Below are 18,043 nucleotides of genomic sequence, written 5' to 3'. Positions count from 1 at the left end.
CTCTTTGAGTGTTTTTTCTTTTTAGTTTTTTTTAGTTTTTTACCTTTTTTCTTTTTTCAGTTTTCTTTTTCTTCTTTATTTTTCAGCGTCACTATGAAGTACATATCGACGAACCTTTGTTTTTTTAACTTAAATCTGGTAGGCATTGATGACCTTATCCCAGTCAAAATCCCAAACCCAATCATCATCGCTATCATTTTCAGTTTTGATATGTTTTGACTCTCGCTGTCCAGGTGGATTTTCATCTAACTGCGCGGTTTTGCGTTCAAATACCGTTAATGACGTCACCGTCAAAGCAAAAATGACGACAACTAATTTCATGACGTCAGTCAACACAGAAACATGACGTCACCTGATCCACAGACAGACAGACAACTTATTTTTATATATATAGATATATATATATATATATATATATATATATATATATATATATATATATATATATATATATATATATATATATTATATATATATATATATATATATATATATATATTATTTCATTGGAGTCTATTTTATCTACTGATCTACTTAATTTATTTAGTCTATTCAATCTGTTAGTCCGTTTAGTTTTGTTTTCTATAGTTTTTATTTTATTTACATTTTCTTTTCTTCTATTTTTTCTCTTCTCTCTGTGAATACGTGATTATTTAATTTTTTTCAAATCTTTGTGTCAAATGACAACTTTCAAAGAAATTTTTTGCCATTAAGAAAAAGTGCAGTCTACTAGCTGCATTAAAATTTAAGTTTCATAGTCACATCCTAGCTGGGGTGTAAAACACATTTGACATCCCGTTTTTGCTCGCTCTTTTGCCATTGTGATGTCGATTGTTACCCACGGATATTTGACGTTGTTTTTGTAAGTAATCGTAATAATTGCCTCTGCTGCTTCTTTGGAGTTGCAATAATTCCTTGACTTCACTGTACGGGGTTCAAGGCCGTGTTCAGAGGAAGGGCTAGGGTTTTCGAGGCCCCTCCCCAAAAAAAATCCAACTCGTAAAAAGTAATAAAAACGCTGAAAAACAATTTTGAGGTTTGGTTTTCAACCCCTCCCTCTGAAAAAAACTGAACAAATATCCTAGATATGGCCTTGATAGGGTTGCTAAGAATGTAATCGTGCACGAAAAAAATGAGCAGTAGGGGAAGCAATTTACTGGTAAGAGTACCTTCAAAACAGTTCTTTACTGATAATATTCTTTAGTTGTATTTATTTATTCTAATTGTGTACAAATGTTTCATTTTCTTTTTCTAGTGATTGCTCCGTTTGTGTAGGGATTTGATATTTATCGTAGGCAGTACAGCTGTATATACATACTGCAATTCACTATAATTTGTTGGTACTGGCAGCAGGTTTAAATTTTTAATAGAAGCTCCACAAAACGGGGAGCAAGCATAGCATGTAAGAAAAGAAAACCGATCTTATATCAGTGCAGTGATATATTGAATAAAAAATACTGATTACTTCAAGAATAGATTTACGTGATCCTAGCTGGATGCTCCAACTTCTAATGGTTTTAATATTTTGAAAACACAGTTTAATTCTCTGTAACTAGGAACTTTTATGCAGGAGATTCAATTTTCCCAATCGGTGTCTTTGTTCCTTTAAAGCACCGTAGACAGGCTTGACCTGACTTAACACTCTTGCTCAGCAGATTCACACCAGTGGTGTGAAAACCAGTTGACACGGCTGTCAATCTTCTCTAATAGCCCTGTCCAGGGCTATAGAAAGGACCTCATTAGGATTGAGGTTGTAACTGAGGAGGCGTTCGCTTATTGCTTCATTCCTTCCTGGGTACTTTTTAAGAGGACTTCTTAGCAGTTTTCCGAAGGATTTAAATATGTGAGGATCCTTGCGGCGTTGTTTGGTGGGATGTGGACGAGGTACCTCTACCGCCTAAAAACGGGCTTTTATCTGAGTAGAGAGTTTTATCAGGTCTGATGCATGCAAATGCGCTATCATTACCCAAATTAGATAGAAGTCGTTTCTATTCAGCTCCAGATCGTTCATACGAAGTTCATTGGAATTACACTGGAAATTCGTTCAACCAATACAGAAGGAGAAGTTATCTTAAGGGATAACAAGCATTGAAAGAGTGACTTCTTACTTTTAGTAACTTGAACGTAACTTTATAGTAATTTTTTATAGTAACTTTAACTAAAACTACTTTTAGTTTTAGCTACTAGAAACTGAAGATTACTTACAACTTTCAAAGAAGATACTGCAGTTTTGTTTGTCAAACGGAAATTTGCCAAGATCTAAAGCGCAATAAACTTCCGATTTTACCCTAAAGAAAAAAGAAATATGAATTATGAAAGGTAAGGTTAGTGTTGAAATATTGCAATAACACTTAGTAGCACTAAGTGTTACTAAATACACTAAGTGTTACACTAACTTAGTACCAATAACAATGCTTTAAATGCTCAAATTTATTCACTTTCGCTGTTTTTTGGACATTTACATTTATTTTCGAGTTAAAAGATAAATATACCATTTAATTCTTAATTAAATGTCTTCCCATGACGCAAAAAAATGAGTCAAAAAAATTTCTCTGTTTTTAGTGGTTAGAAACTTGACACAGCAACTACAACAAATGTACAATAACGAGTAGAAAATAGCGTAGTTACTTGGCTTCCCCATCAATATATCCATAAGATATAATTTGCTTGGCTTAAACAAATATAACGGTTGACGTCACGAAGGATAATCATTAGAATCGAAGCACACTATTCAACAGGGAAGTAGAGAGCAAGCATCTATCTTTTTATCTTTGTTGCATTCATAAACATAGATCTAATTTGCCTATCGACAGAGAAATTTCAACAGCAGGGGGTTATAAAAACGTCAGCTTACTTTATTTTAACTATAAAGCAAGTTCAGTGAAACTTTTTGTTTATTTTTAATCATTTGTTTACTAGTTAATTATCATACAACTATACAATCTTATGTCATATTTGTATTTCATTTTATTATTTAACATACTTCATTTATTGGAATCTCTCAAGAAAATACCAAACTCAACTCATTTGACTTACAAGCTATTAATGCCCTGTTTGATAGTTTGTATCACTAAATTGGAGTGCAATGTTTCAAAACAACATATATTGTTTTTTTTTATATTATGCTATTTAGTGTTTTTCCTCTTCACTTTATGTCGTTTAGAATATTTCTCTTTATTTTATTCTCTGGCATTTAGCCTTTCAGTCTAGCTTCTTTTTTTCTTTTTTTAATTGATAAAGACTTCTAGACATGTAGCTGAAATATTCAAGCATTCCAAGCATAATTTTTCACTGTCTTCGTTAAATTTTTACCGGTTACTTTATTTATACAGAGGTATATCTTTCATATGTTAGTATCAAAATTACCATCTTCATTCATCTCTATTACAATTTTAGCTTTCAAGTGCTTCCAGATGTTAGTTTGGCCTCGACCACCGTCTGCTCTCTTTCCAAGAAATCTTCCATCATCACCTCTAATGCACCTTCTCCTATTTCCTGCTATTCCTTACCACAACAGCTGAATGTTAAAAAAAAAAAACATTTTGTCCGGGATCGACTCGGGTCTTGCTGCGCAAGGTTATAATTATAACGTTAAACTACAATCATATCACTAAAGCGAAATGTTAACAAACTTAAAAAGTAACTATGTCTAAGACAGAGTTGAGACATTTTGCATATAATACAGATGCTATAGCCACTTTTCACTGCTTAATCCAATTTTATGATTCCTACTGTCCAATTGTACTGATGTCTTCTCTCTTTTAAAGACGCTTTCTAAGCCGTAAAATAAAGCTAGAAACCGGATTTTGGAAACCAATTTTTGAATGGTTATTACTTTACTCGATTTCTAATCACTGTATACCCTCGATTTTATGTTTTGCTTTTCTCAGCCTCATGATGACCTCCCTCAGCCCTTAAGTGTTCCGCTGTCTTTTACCTCTTATCAAACTTATTATAATCGTCATAATGTAAAAAATCATCTTCAGATTCCTCTTAATTCGTCTGTAACGTCAGATTCTCATCATTTAATGACAAGTAGCAATTTATGGAATATGATACCTGAATCAGCTAAAAGGTCAAATTTCTAGGCTATTCTAAAAAAAAATTAATGTTTGGCTTCTTAGGGGTTATTTTCTTATGTTTTGTTATTCTCTTTTTTTTGTGCTGGATTCATTTGAGTTTTTTAAATTATTTATTTTATTTAATCTATTCAACCTGTTTAATTTTTGTGCTCCCTGATCTTTATTTTGATTTTTCAAATCTTCTCTCTGTGATTTTGCGAGTGATGTTTTTTTTTTCTTCGAGTAACTAACTCGTTTGTCTTTCCCCTTCTTTACAGGTCAAAGAGCCTTTGGGGAAACATAATAGTGTAATATTGTATTTGCATTTAATGATGAATAAATCTTCTTTGACTATATTATTTGATCATGTAAATATTAGCTGAATGTTCTTGATTACATTAACAAGTAAGGGAATTAAATCCGTATACATTTCGTAACTGGAAGGATGTAGTAATGCTGATTACTCCCTCGGTTCGTTAAGACTTTAGTCTGGCCCTGAATTTGGGGCGTGTTTGGAACTTGAATCCTGCTGAGCTCCGGTAATCACGAACACTTGGTTCCTTTAAGAAGCAGATAAAAAGTTTTTTTTTATTAAGAGCAAGTAATAAACAAGTGTTAGTTATTCTAAGATTGTATACATTTCTTGGGTGTTGTTTAGCTAGAGTTGAATCCTCAATGACGTTGGCAATATTTTATTTTGTTTTAATTGTCGGGTGACAGGAAGATCGCCGTTTGCAGGGAAACTGCTAGGGAGTTGATTCCTTGCCAATTCAAATTCAGGCAAGTTTAGTATGTCAAGTTTCATTAGTTATTGTGAGGTGTTTCCCAAATAACGGGCTATTGAGCCCTTTCAGATATTGTCTCTACTATTGCTTATTTATTGAAATAAATAGAACTTGAACTTGAACTCTATAAATAATGGTTTAAGAGCAAAAATAATCAAAATTGTTTATCCCTATTTCTTCTCAAAAAGGACAATTATGATTGCTGGGTCATCCCTACCAAATTGGTCCCTTTCAGCCTAATTGGTGCATTACTTTGGGAATGTGTAGTAAAGAAGCAAAACAAAAAACGTAGCACAATATAGAAGAAATAGAATACCATACCTATATGAATAAGATACCATCCCATCTGATCTTACATTAACTAATATATTTGATGCTGGTATATCTATAATCGAGGAACCTCTTTCATTGATTACATATATAGTTGGTTTCCATATTCTATCAGAGTACTCTGCTTCCCCCTTAAGTAGTAATGGACTTTCCACAGGACGAGAATAAGATAGTCGATCATCGTGCCATGTATATTCGATCAGTAGCTGGGATGAAAGTACCTTAAAAATTGAAAGTGATGGGTAATTATGGAAGGTTCTGAGAAATATTGTGAATGTCGTCATTTTAGCTTTGATGTTAGCGTCATCATTAGTCTTCATTTAGTGAAGTTTCTCTTACTGAACAGTTTCCCACCTAATGAGGGCTATCCTGTAGCGTTTTAGTTTAGATTAGCCGAAGTAGGGGGTTTTTAAATTGGTTCTTGTTTTTTCTGTTATTTTCAAAACTGCCCCTTGGTTTTAGTGTATAATCTATTGCTTTTGGGGGAAAAAAGCTCCCACTCTGGCAATAAATGTGTATGCGTTGTTACTAGATCAATGTGCAAGCAAACTGTATTTTACATATTCTATCGAATGGCAAAGTTCAGTTGCTGTTAGGTAAACGTCCAGAAACGTTCGGTGAACGTTGAGAAACGTTCGGTTTCCATATTCTATCAACGTATTCTGCTTCCCCCTTCTATAGTAATGGACTTTCCAAAGGACGAGAATAAGAAATTCGATCATCTTGCATTGTATATTGTACTTGGGATGAATGTACCTTACAATTGCAAGTGATGGGTAACTATAAAAGGTTCTAAAAAACATTATGAATGTCGTTATTTTAGCTCAAAGTACTAGAAATATATGAAAGATCCAAAGCAACAAACGGGACTACAGTCAGTAGAGAAAAAGACAAAGTAAAACGACGCAGATATTTCGCCTGTATAGAAAAAGGCGTCTTTAACGCTAAAGACAAATATAAAATCCAAAACATAAAACTAAGCAAAATCTAGTGAAAAAGTTAAAACTAAACAATATTTAATCGATGCTATTGTGATTGATCACCACAGGAGCTAAGTAGAGTTACTTCAGTGTTCTCATTGTTTGTTTGTGGTTGTTTTTATACATACAGGCGAAATATCCGTTTCATTTTATTTTATCTTTTTGTTCTACTGGCATTAACCCCATTTGTTTCCTTCATCTTAAAATTTTTATTTTCTCTTTTTTTTACTAGAAAATAACAAACATGTAATAAATAAATATAATAAACTAGCTGTTGAGGTGGCGCTTCGCGCCACCCCAACACCTAGTTGGTGGGGGCGCTTCGCACCTCCCACCAAGCCCCCCCCCGCGCGCGTAAGTCGTTACGCGCCATATTAGTTACGCGCCATTGTAATTGTGTCCCTGTGTCCCACCTGTGAATATAGATAGATATATATGGTGATTGCTAATCGAACATTCCCTGTGTCCCCGTCGTCATTTATATATCCCCCTGTTCCCCCCGGCGTCCCCGTTGTAGTTGTGTCCCTGTGTCCCGGTCATCATTTATACTCCCTGTGTCCCGGTCGTCATTTGTGTCCCGGTGTCCCAGTCTGTAATTTCTCTTTGAGTGTCCCGGTCGTCATTTATATTCCCTGTGTCCCGGTGTCCCGGTCGTCATTTGTGCCCCGGTGTCTAAGTTTGTAATTTCTCTTCGAACATTCCCTGTGCCCCGTTCGTCATTTATATATCCCCCCTGTGCCCCCCGGCGTCCCCGTTGTAGTTGTGTCCCTGTGTCCCGGTCGTCGTTTACATTCCCTGTGTCCCGGTCGTGATTTTTGTCCCGGTGTCCCAGTCTTCAATTTCTCTTTGAGCGTCCCGGTCGTCATTTATATTCCCTGTGTCTCGGTATCCTGGTCGTCATTTGTGTCCCGGTGTCCCGGTCTGCAATTTCTCTTCAAACATTCCCTCTGCCTCGGTCGTCATTTATATATCTTCCCTGTGCCCCCGGCGTCCCCGTTGTAGTTGTGTCCCTGTGTCCCGGTCGTCGTTTATATTCCCTGTGTCCCGGTCGTGATTTGTGTCCCGGTGTCCCAGTCTGTAATTTCTCTTAGAGTGTCCCGGTCGTCATTTATATTCCCTGTGTCCCGGTGTCCCGGTCTGTAATTTCATCAGTTGACAAACATGACGTCAGTCGACAAACAAATTCATGACGACATACAGCTCAATCCTTATAATGACGTCAGTCGACAAATATGACGTCAGTCGACAAACAAACATGACGTCAGTCGACAGACACATAAACGAACAACTTTATATATATACTAGCTGTTGGGGTGGCACCCCCCGCGCGCGTAAGTCGTTACGCGCCATATTAGTTACGCACCATTGTAGTTGTGTCCCTATGTCCCACCTGTGAATATATATATATATATATATATATATATATATATATATATATATATATATATATATATATATATATATATATATATATATAGTTGTCTGTCTGTGTGTCTGTCTGTCGGGTGACGTCATGTTTCTGTGTCGACTGACGTCATGAAGTTAGTTGTCGTCATTTTTGCTATGACGGTGACGTCATTAAAGATATTTAAGACATATATGTTCATGTAGAAATCTATTAATGTTTAGCTTTAAAATGACTGATGAACTTACAATGGCAAAAGCCGATGAAGATGCTCAAAGAGTCTATGCCAAAAAAGTTGCTGCTGACAGAGAAAGTCAGAAAAGAAAGCGTGACGAGGAATCAAAAGAACAGCAAGGAAACAGGCGTGAGGCTGATAGAGAAAGAAAGAACAGAAAGCGTGCCGAGGAATCAAAAGAACAGAAAGGAAACAGGCTTGAGGCTGATAGAGAAAGAAAGAACAGAAAGCGTGCCGAGGAACTACCAGAGCAACGCGAAAGCAGACTTGCTGCTAAAAGAGAAAGTGAAAAAAGAAGGCGTGCCGAGGAATCACAAGAACAGCAAGAAATCAGGATTGCTGCTGATAGAGAAAGTAAGAAAAGAAAGCGTGCCGAGGAATCACAAGAACAGCAAGAAATCAGGCTTGCTGCTGATAGAGAAAGTAAGAAAAGAAAGCGTGCCGAGGAATCAGAGCAACCTGAAAGTTATCGCCTGGCGTTCAGGTACAGCCCAGTCGATGATTATAGCTTGAGTAGATGTGTTCAAATCGGGACAATGTCTAAAATTTGTCCCTATTGCAAGGCCTTGAAATTCAATGGTGAAACAATGGGAATGTGTTGCGCCTCAGGAAAAGTTAAACTTCCTCTATTGGCTGCACCACCAGAGCCATTGAAGACTTTCTTTACTGGAACTACGTCAGAATCTAAGCGTTTTTTGTCACAAATCAGAAAATACAACTCATGTTTCCAAATGACGTCGTTTGGAGCCCAAATCGAAAATCCAGATCAATTTATGTCTACTTTCAAAGTAAAAGGGCAAATTTATCATAGAGCAGGGTCCCTTCTACCATTCTCAGGTGAGAATCATAAATTTTTACAATTGTACTTCATCAGTGATAGAAATTCTGAATTGAATGCACGTTGCGAAATTTCTCCCAACGTTGAAAGGACAATCGTTTCCCAATTGCAACATCTTTTCCACGAAAATAATAATTTAGTGCGTCTGTTCAAAACAGCCATCGATTTGATGCCTACTGATACGCATAAAATTGTTATTTCCGCTGACAAAACGCCTCCTGGCCAACATGTGCGTAGATACAATGCTCCAACTATCGACGAAGTGGCAATCGTTATGGTCGGTGATCAGTTTTTACCTCGAGATATTATTCTTCATAAGCGAAACGCTCAGTTGTTAAGAATTGCTGAAACTCATCGATGCTACGATGTCCTACAATATCCTATCATTTTTGGGATGGAGCCGACGGCTATAACTTTAATATTAAATTAATGATACCAGCTACTAACAAAGAAATGAATAAGAAATGCAGTGCAATGCATTATTATTCCTATAGACTAATGAATCGGAAGGATGAAGAAAATTATATTTTAAAATGCCGTTAATTGTTTCACCAATTTGTCGTTGATATGTATGCTAAAATTGAATCAGAACGTTTGCTATATATCCGCCTGAATCAGACTAATCTCCGCTCTGAACAATACATTCATTTGCGAGATGCAGTTATAAATGACGGTAATACCATAAACGTTGGAAGATTAACGATTTTACCTTCGTCATATGCTGGCAGTCCCCGTCATATGCATGAATATGCTCAAGATGCTATTGCGTATGTTAGTCTCTATGGTCGTCCAGATTTATTTATTACATTTACATGTAATCAATCTTGGGACGAGATACTGCAGCTTTTACTTCAAGGACAATCGGCGGCTCATAGGCATGACATTACGGCCCGTGTCTTCCGGCAAAAGTTGAAATCACTGATAAACTATATAGTAAAACTTGAAGTGTTTGGGTCAGTGCGATGCTGGATGTACTCAGTGGAATGGCAAAAACGAGGTTTGCCACACGCACATATACTAATCTGGCTACATAAAAAAATTACTTCGAACGAAATTGATGATGTGATTTCCGCCGAAATACCTGATAAAAATGTCGATAAGGGGTTACATGATATTATTGTAAAAAATATGATACATGGACCTTGCGGTGCACTGAACGAAAATTCACCATGCATGGCCAAAGGAAGGTGCACAAAGCAATATCCTCGGCTTTTAGCATCAAACACAATTACTGGCAATGATGGTTAAACACAATATAGAAGAAGATCTACTGAAGATGGCGGTAAAACAGCAATAATAAAGAAGCGTAACGGTACCACCATCGAAGTAGATAACCAGTGGGTTGTTCCATATTCCCCATTATTATCAAAAACATTTAATGCACACATAAACGTTGAATACTGTAACTCCGTAAAGGCAATCAAATACATATGTAAATACGTCAACATAGGCAGTGACATGGCAGTTTTTGGCTTGCAGCCCGAAATCAAAGATTTCGACGAAATCGTACAATATCAGGCTGGAAGATACATAAGCAGTAATGAAGCTGTTTGGCGAATTCTTTCATTTCCGATACATGAACGTAGTCCAGCTGTTGTTCACTTAGCGATACATTTACAGAATGGTCAACGTGTTTATTTCACGGAAACCAACGTGCAACAAAGAGCCCTGAATCCACCGGATACAACATTAACAGCTTTTTTTTCGCTTTGCAAAAATGATTCTTTTGCAAAAAAACTGCTGTATACTGAAGTGCCTTCGTATTACACGTGGAATACTAAAAATAAAGTATTTGAACGTCGAAAACAGGGTAAGTCAGTCGACAGCCAACCTACCATCTTCAAAGATACCACGATAGGAAGACTCTACACCGTTCACCCCAATCAACATGAATGCTTCTTTCTACGCCTGCTTTTGATGAATGTACCCGGTCCGACATCCTTTGAGTATTTGAGAACTGTAAACGGTGCTATACATGACACTTACCGTAGTGCATGCCAAGCTCTGAATTTATTGGAGAATGACCAACACTGGGATAACTGCATCAATGACGCGTGCGAAACGTCAACCCCAAGTCAAATTCGTGCATTGTTTGGCATCATTTTAACAACTTGATCTCCATCAGCTCCTAGAGAGTTATGGGGAAAATATAAGTCAAAAATGTCCGAAGATATACTCCATCGAAAACAGTTAGAGACGTCAGATATGAGTTTTGATTTTACATCAGAAATTTATAACTACACTTTAGGTATTATAGATTATTTGAGCGTACGTATGGCAAACAAACCTCTTCAGGATTTGGGAATGCCTTCACCTAACCGTATCGCTGCTGTTTCGACATGTGTAGAATTGGATCGTGAACAAAGTTACAGTACGAGTGATCTATTGTCGTATGTACAAAATAACATTTCCAAGTTAACGTCGGAACAAAAAGACATTTATGATACGATAATGCATTGTGTCGATAACAACGTTGGAGAAATTTTCTTTTTGGATGTGCCAGGAGGTACTGGTAAAACGTTTGTGATAAAACTGATTCTGGCATCAATTCGATCAAAAAATGATATAGCGTTGGCAATTGCGTCGTCCGGAATAGCCGCAACATTGCTGCCTGGTGGAAGAACTGCTCATTCCGCTTTGAAATTGCCTCTGAATTTGCATTCTACAGAAACTCCCACGTGCAATATTTCCAAATCATCTGGGATGGGTAAAGTATTGCAGCAATGCAAACTTATTATTTGGGATGAGTGCACAATGGCACACACAAAATCGCTCGAGGCTCTGGATCAATGCTTGAAAGATTTAAGAGGGAATTCGAAACCCTTTGGCAGCACATTAATATTGCTTGCGGGAGATTTCAGGCAAACATTACCTATAATACCTAGATCAACTCCTGCAGACGAAGTGAATGCTTGCCTGAAAAATTCTAATTTATGGGCACACGTAAAAATATTAAAATTAACAACAAATATGCGTGTCCGATTGCGAAACGATGACTCTGGTCAAACATTTTCAGATCAATTGCTGGCAATTGGAAACGGAAAGCTCCCAGTAGACTCAATTTCAGGACGTATACAACTACCTGCTGATTTCTGTAATTTAGTGACGTCCAAAAATGAATTGATTGAAAAAGTATTTCCGAATATTCTAAAAAATTATAAAAATAATAAATGGCTAAGTGAAAGAGCGATTCTCGCACCCAAAAATATAGACGTCCACGAAATCAACAATATTGTTTTGACCAAGATTCGAGACCAGGCAGTCCTTTACAAGTCAGTCGACACAGTTTTGGAACCAAATGAAGCGGTTAATTATCCATCTGAATTTTTAAATTCCAAAGATCTTTCAGGGTTTCCACCACACGTGCTACAACTAAAAATAGGCGTACCAATAATACTTTTAAGAAATATCAACCCACCAAAGCTTTGCAATGGCACGCGACTTGCCGTAAAAAAAACAATGGAAAACCTAATAGAGGCCACAATCTTGACACGGCCTTTTGAGGGTGAGGCTGTTCTTATTCCTCGCATTCCCATGATTCCAACAATTTAAAAGATTGCAATTCCCAATTCGATTAGCATTTGCAATCACCATTAACAAAGCTCAAGGTCAATCATTAGAAAAATGTGGTATAGATCTTAATACTGATTGTTTTTCCCATGGACAATTGTACGTTGCATGTTCGAGGGTAAAAGTTGGTTTTAATTATAGTTGAAAACTGATTTTTTGACATTACTATGGTTGAGATTGACTTTTTATCTGTGGCAGAGGTTGAATTTGTTAATTGGGATGTTAAATTATTCAAAAATTTGACTGCATTAAAATTAGAGGAATAGCAATCTATAGCGGTCTTACTCTCCGTAAAAGTGAAGCATCACATGTTACAACAAAATAGCTTTCCTGGATCTGTAGGACATGTGAAGTTGGAACAATCTTACCAGAAAAATCTGATTCTGAGAGCTAATTTTGACGATAGAGGCGGATGACAACCTTCTGGAATGTTACTCACAATGCGTACGAAAATGTTGCTCATAGATTACTAATGGATATTTTGTTTTGGTTCTCACAAAAAGCTGGGTCGACCCAGCTCTAAATGGGTACCTGGAGAAATCTGGGGAAGGTAAACAGGAAGGGTGTGCGAAAGGGTTAAAACAGGTAAAACAGGAAGGGTTTTTTTTAAAGCTGGGTGCATACTTTACGCCCGCAAAAAAGAGCAACATTGTTCTAAATACCGTGTTGCTGCTTGATTTTGGGTGTCAAAGGTATGGATCTGACTGCAAGGTGGCTGAAGAGAGCAGTGCTGTTCTGCTTGGCTTCAGGCATTGACGATGATTACTGTACCCGTCAGCGACAAAGGAGAAATTGTGACTTCTTAAATTGGAATCAGAATCAATTGCGAATGGAACATATCGGATTTTATATTGTCTTGTAGTCTTAAGTAAATAGAGAAGATACTTACAGAGCTTTGGGTTTGTATCCCTGTGAGTAGCACTACAGTAGTTTCTAACTCCACCAACAAAGGACCCTCGCTGTCAGGCCGACGTCGTAAATCATAAACAGTGGGGTCAGTAAGGTTGTAAAACAGTTCTACTTCATTGATACGCTCAGCAGCAACGATTGTCCTTCAAGATAAATGAATTTGTACGACAATTTGAAATTTACCAGTCCATAATAGGAGATACTTGATGTAAGAACGTAAAATAGTTTTTGACTCTTTTGCGCTACGCTGTACAACTATTCACACTAGCAAAATTTTAGACTATAAGGTTATATACTGTAATGTTTGGAAGCAAATTCTATCCGTAATGTACGCTGAGCTAAGATGATTCGAGCTCTTCATAATATGTTGCTCGTAGTATGTTGCTGCGTAATATGTTGCTGCGTAATGCGTAATATGTTGCGTAATATGCGTATAATTGCGTAATATGTTGCTGCGTAATTGACAAGTCAACATAGTAGCACAGCAAAAGAATGGAGTTCTTGGCTAAGCTATCAAAATTTTTGAAAGAAGATCGATGAACTTATCTAGAAGGCCTTTAAACATTTATCAGAGCTTGAATCTCTACCTTCATTCCATGTTTTTATTTTTTGAATAGTTTGCTATTTTAGATAATGGTTTTAAGAATTTTATGTTAGCCTGGTGCGAAAGAACATTTTTTAATTTTGAAACGTAATACTTAATGTAGCTAAACCTAACGAATCAGCATAGAAAATCACTTAAGCAATGAGAAAACCACTCTATGATCGACCAGCAGAACTAATCCACCAAGCAAATACAAGTTCTTATTCAAATAGATTTTCTGAAAATTGGTGTTTTAAACCTACTTAGCCAATTTTAAACCTCTATTAACTTGAAATCACTTTTAATTAAATACTCAGGATTTATCATGGTAATCATTTTAATGTATCTTTTTCTGATCTAGAGAGGGGATTAGTCAGGTTTTTTTATTATAATAATTTTTTCTCACTGAATATTCAAGAAATGAGAAAATTTAGCAATAGTATTTTTATATCCAATCCAGTCACTATCTAGCTTCTGATTGTGTAACTGTGTTGTAACTTCAGAAAGTCTATACTTTGAATCAGAGAAGTGTGCGCTTTAGCTTTTATCCAAAGAATATAGTTTTAAAACTGTTTTAAAAAGTAGAGTTGAGAGAAACAGTCAAACTTGAGTGTAAAAAGCGGGACGTTGAGGAGGGGACAGCCCCTTAAATATATGGGTTAATTTCTGTTCGTTTTAAGTTTTAATATCGCTCCTTACTTTCAATTAAAAGACCTTTTTTTTATTTAATTGCTATTAAGGAGGAGACAGGATTATAGTTATTTTTAGGTTAAAAACGAAGAATCCTTCTAGTGATATAATTAAGTAAAAACCATGTTTTTTTTCAACTGAGAGTTAGGAGGAACATTAAAACTTAAAACGAAACTAGGAGTTATTACTTATGTGAGAGGGTTTCCCCCTCCTCAACACCTCACTTTTCACGCAAAAGTTTCTTAGTACTTTTAAAAAAGCTTCTTAATGTTCTAATTAAACGAACCTTGTGTTTCAGGAGTCATTCTTCAAGTGTTGAGACAAAATTTGAACTTTAGCGTAAAGAGTGAGGTGTAGAAGAGGGGACAATCCCTCTCAAATAAGTATTAATTTCTGTTCGCTTTAAGTTTAAATCTTGCTCCTTACTTTCAACTGAAAAAGCTTGTTCCTTATTTAATTTCTGATTGTTTTATAAAAAATGCCATGAAATCTGGCTCCACCTCCACGAAAAAATTCCTCTCCCCATGGATATGTCCTTTATCCAATTCAATTTTGGTGACAACTCACCACGAACAATTACCCTTAACATCTTCACGCCTAGAACTGGGTTTTTGGTGACAACTCACCACGAACAATTACCTTAACATCTTCACGCGTAGAACTGAGTTGGCAAAGAGAAAAACAGGCATAAGAAGAATTTTGCATAGAAATCTTTGCAAATTCCCCTAGTGTAAAATTTCCCCTGAAAAACAACCTGGAAACTTCCCTCTCCATAGAAATTTCTCCTCGTGCAAAATCCACCAGTATAAAATCTGTTCGCTCCACCACCCCAAAAATGCATGCATGCTTCCCAACAACAAATACTATACGTACACCAAGGGCAAATTTTATAACTTGGAATTAGGGAATTTTTATAACTTGGAAATTAGGGGCGCGTGGGGGACATAGTTTTCGAATCTTTTGGTTACTAAAAAAGGGCATCAGAGCTTTTCAATTCCGCTTAAATGAGCCCTATTCCAATATTCTAGGGCCACTGGGTTGATAGGATCACCTCTGGAGAAAACAAAAAAACAAAAGAAAAAAAGATATAAACACGTATCCGTGTCTTTCTTCTGGCAAAAAAAAAATACGAAATCACACATTTTTGCAGATAGGAGGTTGAAATCTCTAGAGTAGGATTCTTTGATACGCTGAATTTGATAGTGTGATTTTCATTAACATTCTATGATTATTAGGGACGTTTCTCCCTTTTTCTCAAATCGGGCAAATTTTCTTAGGCTCGTAGCCTTTGGTGGGTAAGGGTAAACTTAATTAAATTTATATATTTGGAATCAGCATAATAAGTCAATTTTGTGATATATCTGTTGGTATCAAAATTCTGATTTCTTATAGATCTAGTTACCATTTAGCCGGGTCACTCTTTACTTACACTTTGTTACTGCAAACTGTTTGATAAATCATTTAAGAAAAGTTAAAAAAAGGTAATAAGAAAAAAAGCTTATAAAAAGCGGTGATCACATGAAAGTCGTGCAAGGCTTCCACACCTATACATGTAAATCCGGCCATTTACTTGCTTAAGCATACAAGTTCAGCTAGACATACAAGTGAACACCACTTTAGGAAGTAATTTAGCAAACGGATAATCAGGTAATGTACATGCCTGCAAGCCATTTTTCACGAACCATTTCAGCGAGTGAGCCGTGCCATGTACATGCCAGCGAGCCATTTCATATTCCTGTTTTAGTTACAGAAAATCAAAAGTTCCTTAAATTTCAGCCATATCGTATATAAGGCTAATCAGGTACACACCCACCATTTTTCTCCCGTGGGAGACATAAATTTCAGAGGGTAAAACGTAAAACCCGTATAAAATTGGGAAATTAAATGGAAAATGTTTGAGATTTATAAGCGTTAAAGCTTTCTAGACTTGATTAGAGCTTGGACCCAAAACACCCTTCCCTTCCTTTTAAAGTCCAAGGGGATTGGAGACCAACCAGCCGCGTGAGGGTGGTATTTTCCAGAGGGGGGGGGGGTATTTTCCAGGGGAGATTTTCCATGTGGAATATTTTCTGTATGGGCTGTTTTCCATGAGGGGCATTTTCCACATGGATATGTTCAGCGGAGAAATTTTTCGTGGTTGTTTTCCGGGGGGAGGGGTATTTTCCTTGTAAGGGGGGGGGGGTATGTTCTGGGTCATTAAACGCTGGTCACCCATCATGACATCTTGAGGTTTTGGGAGAAAATACAAATTATATGAAATGTACTCCAGATTTTGGAATAATATTTAAGAACTTCTAGGTTTTTTGGCTTAGCCCCAAAAGCCAGTCCTAAACAATGCGTGCTAAATAGCCTACCAGCAGAACTCAACTTTGTTCGGATGCCAGGTGAGGTAGAAATGTCTGGTCCCGCTGCAGGTGCATGTAGGTAAACCTCAATTTCAAAAATTCAGTTGCGGCCGCACCCCGATCGTCATCAAAAATAAACTCTGATTTCAAACAAGTGGAATCATCGCCAGGGTCATTACTCGCCAAAATGTTTGAGGGAGCAAGGAATTTTATCGACTGGCTGGTTATTTTTACCGATAGTTTTTTTTTTCTATCAATAATTAGCATAATGGCAGAATACGACGCTTAAAATCACTGCACGAGTCGGTAAAACCGCTGTATCTACCAATTTCGTTATATATCATGTTACTATTTTCATGCTCCCTGTTTAACCAAATGGAAAATTTTGGCACCATCTGTAAAATTATGTAAAATCGCGGAGTCGGTAAAACTGCTACGTTTACCGGCCAAATCGTAGATTTTTCTAAACGACATATCTATTTTTTTCGTGAACCGAACAAAATAATTTTTTACCAGGTCCCAAAAAAACATTAGGGGGCCGTCTCCCTCCACCCATTTGTAACGGCCCTGATCATCACAACCAAAAGCACTTAAATGTGTTTGAAACTTTTAACACTTAAACGTCCTTATAAACTTAGATGACGTAAATGGGAATTATTCTAAATTTTGAAAAAATGTGTTTTTCTGGATGCATGGATCCAAAAGATTACATCCCCTCCCTTACTCTAGCCTGCATGGTAAACAGAAATGACCTACTAGCAACTTGAGAACCTCGACAATGGCCCCTCCCTGTCAGTAATCCAACATTTTCCCTGATTTCAAATAAGGGTAAACACAGCTAAAACAAAGTATAAGAACTTACATCAAAAGTAAAAACCAATGAAACATCTCCGACTAACTGAGATTTTCAAGCTTTAACACTTAGCACAAGATAACAGAGACTAAGGAAAGTTTTGCTACCTTGGACAATAAATATGTCTTTTAATTACTTCTCGGATTAAAATAATCTCAATCTGGGATATTTGTTCATCAAATTTGTTAATTCAAGTGTTTGACGTCGATAATGATATAAAGTCGTAATAAAATTGTTTAGTGTTTGATTATGATTGAACACACACTGCAGTAGTGGTGACTCATAAATCAATTTATTGCGTGGGTGGAAAAAATCCAAAATTATTTTGTGGTTATAAACGCGTGGTATCTCAGCTTTATTTGATATTTAAGTGCATCTTCAAAACCTTTAATAATCCTGGCATTAAATTACAAAAGACAGCGTATTTTCAAAAATTAAGAAATAAGACTTTTAGAAGGT

The 18,043-nt window shown here is 36.6% G+C and overlaps 1 protein-coding gene across 1 annotated transcript in view; it reads right to left on the bottom strand.

Annotated features, from left to right (window-relative positions):
* The window catches only part of LOC136040804 (pH-sensitive chloride channel 2-like), a 62,115-nt gene extending 44,335 nt beyond the window's left edge, over positions 1-17,780 (bottom strand). The window contains exons 1-4 of the mRNA XM_065725134.1: positions 17,594-17,780; positions 13,094-13,256; positions 5,168-5,397; positions 2,206-2,288 (exon numbers count right to left, since the gene is read on the bottom strand). Of these exons, the coding sequence (XP_065581206.1) occupies positions 2,206-2,288; positions 5,168-5,397; positions 13,094-13,256; positions 17,594-17,619 (502 nt within the window). The 5' untranslated portion in view covers positions 17,620-17,780. The remainder of the gene's footprint in view (positions 1-2,205; positions 2,289-5,167; positions 5,398-13,093; positions 13,257-17,593) is intronic.
* Positions 17,781-18,043: the final 263 nt, after the last annotated feature.

Source organism: Artemia franciscana, chromosome 21 (genome assembly GCF_032884065.1).
Source record: "Artemia franciscana chromosome 21, ASM3288406v1, whole genome shotgun sequence".
Classification (NCBI taxonomy): Eukaryota; Metazoa; Arthropoda; class Branchiopoda; order Anostraca; family Artemiidae; genus Artemia; species Artemia franciscana.
The sequence above is the reverse complement of the archived record's forward strand: the minus strand, read 5'-3'. Positions and strand labels throughout refer to the sequence as shown.